The sequence below is a fragment of the Mus pahari genome, chromosome 1, assembly GCF_900095145.1.
Source record: "Mus pahari chromosome 1, PAHARI_EIJ_v1.1, whole genome shotgun sequence".
Taxonomy (NCBI): Eukaryota; Metazoa; Chordata; class Mammalia; order Rodentia; family Muridae; genus Mus; species Mus pahari.
In genome coordinates, this window is record NC_034590.1 from 17,847,475 (window position 1) to 17,848,990 (window position 1,516).

At 56.9% G+C, this 1,516-nt stretch overlaps 2 protein-coding genes across 2 annotated transcripts in view; one reads left to right on the forward strand and one right to left on the reverse strand.

Annotated features, from left to right (window-relative positions):
- Positions 1-1,241, reverse strand: part of Aldh16a1 (aldehyde dehydrogenase 16 family member A1) — a 13,322-nt gene extending 12,081 nt beyond the window's left edge. Inside the window, exon 1 of the mRNA XM_021188930.1 lies at positions 1,058-1,241. Within this exon, the coding sequence (XP_021044589.1) occupies positions 1,058-1,147 (90 nt within the window). The 5' untranslated portion in view covers positions 1,148-1,241. The remainder of the gene's footprint in view (positions 1-1,057) is intronic.
- Pih1d1 (PIH1 domain containing 1) overlaps positions 975-1,516 on the forward strand; it is a 6,077-nt gene continuing 5,535 nt past the window's right edge. The window contains exon 1 of the mRNA XM_021189102.1: positions 975-1,206. The gene's annotated coding sequence lies outside the window, so the exon portion shown is untranslated. The remainder of the gene's footprint in view (positions 1,207-1,516) is intronic.

Below are 1,516 nucleotides of genomic sequence, written 5' to 3' on the forward strand. Positions count from 1 at the left end.
CGAGGCCAGCCTGGTCTACAGAGTGAGTTCCAGGACAGCCAGGGCTACACAGAGAAACCCTGTCTCCGGGGGAAAACAACAACAACAACAACAACAACAACAACAACAACAACAAAAAGCCCCACCTTGTCTTCCTCACATCCAGGACTGACTCCTGGAACCCAAGCTTATCGGGGAGGCAGCTTGTGTACTCAAATAAAAAAAGCTTGCTTAATTACTTGCTTTAATTACTTTGGCCATGATATGGGGCCAGTGATCTTTCTCCTTGTATCTTTGGGATCAACACTCTAAACTTTAGAGTGTTCTATGCTGTCCCTCCAAAGCTGGAGCCCTTCTGTAGTGTGGTGACTCCTCTTAAGAGTCTAAAGACTCTCCAGCCTCCTCAATTCAGGCTTGGATGCTGGAAGAATTTCTGGGACCTTGGGCATTCTGATTGGCCCATGGTTTGAAAGAAAATCCCAGGAACCCCACCACATTCCGCTGGGACTGAAGAGGGTTCTGGAGCCCTGGGTCCGGAGGCTCTAAAGGAATAATATAAATGAAGTACGAAAATAGGAAAAATCTCCCAAAGAAATCCACTAAACTTGGGGGGAAGGAGGGAGAGGGGGAATGAGAATCGGAGGGGCCAGGACGGTCAAGGGGCGGGAGATCACAGAGCACCGTAAGGATGCTGAGACAGGGGCAGCGGTCACAGCAAGTTTTGGACGAACTCGGGGTTCTACACGTTCCCGCGAGCCTCCGAAAGTGCCGGGGGCCGCAAGGAACCACGGTCTAGCAAGGTGATGTCTCAGGAGGACCACGAGAGCTCTGGGGATTTAGTGACCACCCGTTCCTGAAGGGTCCTGGGGAAAACCTACAGCGGCGTTCGGGACCGTCAAGGAAACCCGCGAGGACGGCCATCGCCGCCCACGGCCAGGCTTCCGCCCGGGGGGGGGGAATCACGCGCGCAGAGGGGGCGGGGCTTCCGCGACGGCCGCAGTGGCTGACGGGAGCCCGCGCGCCCAGAGCGGCCGAGAAGACTCGGGGAGCCGGCGGCGGCCGCAGGGCCAGCCCTCACCAGTGCGCATGCGTGGCTCTCCGGCACCGGTCCGTACTCCAGCGTCGTGAAAATCTCCCGGGTCCCGGGCTGTACACGCGTAGCCGCCATCGCTCGCCGGGAGCCTTCCGCGAGGGACTGCTGGACGGTCTACCGAGAGGAACTTGGAGGTCCGAAGGGCGGCACCGCCCACTCCAATCAAAGGGGCGGGGCCCGCCGTAGGGCCCGGAAGCGAGCTATAGGACGTGACCCGCCTACTTTAGAGCCACGCGAGGCGGCCTATGGGCTGGGAAATGTAGTTTCGGGGAGAACAGACGTAGGTGGGTGGGTGCGGAAGGCTTTCGGCTGTCGTCACTTTGACTCTTTACAAAAAATAGATTTTCGCTTTTTTTTTTTTTTTTTTTTTTTTTTGAGACAGGGTCTCACTGTGAGCTCTGGAGGTCCTGGAGCTAACTATGTAGACCCGGCTGAGTGCTGGTA